At 39.4% G+C, this 2734-nt stretch overlaps 1 protein-coding gene across 1 annotated transcript; it reads right to left on the minus strand.

Moving 5' to 3' along the window:
• Positions 1 to 1034: 1034 nt before the first annotated feature.
• On the minus strand, positions 1035 to 2446 carry LOC146673636 (uncharacterized). Its single transcript, XM_085400983.1, has 2 exons — positions 2393 to 2446; positions 1035 to 1922 (listed from the first exon to the last, which is right to left on the minus strand). The coding sequence occupies exons 1-2, from the start codon at positions 2444 to 2446 to the stop codon at positions 1035 to 1037; spliced, it is 942 nt and encodes a 313-aa protein (XP_085257109.1).
• Between the last annotated feature and the right edge of the window lie 288 nt (positions 2447 to 2734).

Genomic DNA, 2734 nt, shown 5'->3' on the forward strand with positions numbered 1-2734 from the left:
TACATCAGTTGTAAAACACGGCGGAGGCAGTGTCATTGCTTAGGCATACAGGGCTGTCATTGGTGTTGGGACACTAGTGTTTAATGATGATGTGACATTGGACAAAATGAGCCAAATTAATTCTGATGTGTTCAGAGACAATGTAGTCACACTGACTGGGCGGTGTTTCATAAAACAGATGGACAATGCATCACGGTACTGGGTCTGCGACCCAGTGTTTTGCGTATTTTAGTTTTATTCTTAGAATATTGTATGTTCTTAGTGTTTCCTGCTTTATTTTGAAAGAGTTTGGTGCATCTTTGTCATTGTATTTAGGTTCACTTTCCCTGTGACGTCATTAGGTTCATTTGTGTCAGCTGTTTCCTCATGTGTTTCCACTTCCCCTGATTACCCCTTGTGTGTATTTAGTCTGTGTGTTTTTGCTCACTCATTGTGAAGTCGTCTGTTATGCCAAACCATAGTCTCGTCATAGCTTTCATAGTTTTGTCAGAGTTTCATAGTTCTCATAGCCTATTCTCAGTTTAGCAGTGGTTTCTGATTTTACCTTAATGTTAATGTTGTTGTTTTTCATCAGCCCAAATAAAGGCTCGCTTTTGGTTTAAGTTAAGTTCTGTCTCCTACAGTATCTGCTCTTGAGTCCTTTGCAAAATACTGGCACACCCCGCTGTGACACAATGATCCAAAAGATGAAGCCAAAGCAACCCAGGAGTTTATTAAAGGCAAAGAAGTGGAATATTCTTGAATGGTTTTGGCTCCTATGCATGTCAAAAAAAATGCTCAACTCTTTATGTCATCTTTCTGAAGTTAGTATCGTAATGTAATATCATAGTACACAACAAGAAGCAGACTAAAACTTTCTAAACTAAACTAATCCAGCTGGTATTACTGATAGTTATGTTGGTTCCATGTACCAAAATGATAATTAGCAACATAAACTATCTCTGAGGAGATACAGTACATTTAAAACACTAAAACATCAATGAGCCATAGAAACTTCAGTTACTTCACAGGTGCCTCTTATATCGTGATTTTTTTTATTTTATTCTTTTTTTTTTCCTACAACATGCCAGTTTTCCTACTTTGTGCAGAAACAGCAGAGGAAGAACGAGGCGGCTGGGTACACTCAACCAAACTGCTAATTCAGTCAAAACGCACAATTCTTTCAATGAAAAATATTGCAATACAAACAAAAAAATCAACCCAGCAAATCTCAGCAGGAGCACTCCTGTTATCACCATGATCATGCGGAAAGCCTTGAGCTTTGGTTGGTCAAACTGTTCCTTGTGTTTGCCCACATCCCCTGGTCTTGGTCGACTCAGAACATGAAGAACAGATAGGCAACAAAAAACAACAACAACCATGCAGACACCCAAGTAGGACAGAAGTAGCATTTTTAAATATTGAGACCCAAGCAAGAAACGTATCCCCAACCATGCAACACACTGCAGCCACGCACAAACAGCACAGATGTTTCTAATCCTGACACCATGTGATTCTCGTAGATGCATATAGGTGATGGGGTGAACAACAGCCAGGTAGCGCTCCAGACAGGTCAGGACATGAAACAAAGTCTCTACAGGAAAAAGGATGGTAAACATAAAAATCCCTACAGTGATCATTATTATGTTATTGGTATAACCACCCACGGTATAGAAGACCAATCCTAAAGCTCCAAAACTCTCCACCCACATCATGTTGTAGGTGAAGAAGTTGGAGTTGGTCATTGTTGCCCCTGCATGTGCAGATTTCTGACACCACTGTTGGAAGCCCATGTAGAGGATGAAGATGTAGAGTGGAAGGAAGAGGAGGATGGTCATGGAGGTGTAGATGGTAAAGACTGTTGAATTATGGCATGTTGACTCAAACGAGTTAACGGAGGAATTTAAGGATGAGAGAGAGGAGGAAGTGTTGATGAACATGACCTATGGAAGACAGCAAAAATAGTAAATAATGTCATGTTGTGTGAAAACTAAAACATGCTGTAAGTTATTCGATACGGTTGCAGTGATGAAGTTTTTAACAGAGTCTCACAAAATATATTTGTGCTTCTGCAAGAAAAACTCTTAATAGATTTCTTTTAAGTCTATTAGCTCCTCCCCTTAATGGTCGCCACAGTGGATAATCTGCCTCCATTTCATCCTATCACCAGTATCCTCCTCTGTTTTCCCAACCTTCTGTGTGCCCTGCATTACATCCATGAATCTTTTCTTTAGTCTTTCCCTTTTCCTCCTGCCTGACACCTCCACATTTGACATTATCCATTACTCCTCATCTGCAAATGTCCAGACCGTCTTAGCCTTGCCTCTCTAACTTTACCTCTAACCTTAACTGTCCCTCTGATATATTCTTTTCTAATCTTATCCATCCTTGTCACTCCCAACAAAAATCTCACCTCCAGCTCAGCTTCATGTCTTTTTCTTAGTTCCACCATCTCCACAACATGCATCATAGGAGATCCCACTATGAGATTGTAAATCTTCCATTTCACTATTGCTAACATCCTTTTGTCACAACACCAATCACCCTGGACACTTGTCTCCAACTACTCCACCCTGTCTGTACTCTCTTGTGCACTGTCCATTGCTGCGAATTCCAGGTATTTAGGTATTTGATTGATTGATTGATTGATTGGTAATTTATTTCAAGCATGTAAACAATATACAGATACATTTAGAAAAGAAAAGAGAGAAAACAAAATACTATACAAAAAAACCAATACATTTCAATATAGCTA

Source organism: Rhamphochromis longiceps, linkage group LG3 (assembly GCF_057381845.1).
Source record: "Rhamphochromis longiceps isolate RC_006_pf linkage group LG3, R_longiceps_female_GT1.1, whole genome shotgun sequence".
NCBI lineage: Eukaryota > Metazoa > Chordata > Actinopteri > Cichliformes > Cichlidae > Rhamphochromis > Rhamphochromis longiceps.

Excerpts from the sequence above, each read along its gene's own strand:
- LOC146673636 (XM_085400983.1), bottom strand. The coding sequence starts at position 2,446 with ATGCATGTTGTGGAGATGGTGGAACTAAGAAAAAGACATGAAGCTGAG. Across the intron at positions 1,923-2,392 it reads GACATGAAGCTGAGCTGGAG|GTCATGTTCATCAACACTTC; the intron begins GTGAGATTTTTG and ends TGTCTTCCATAG.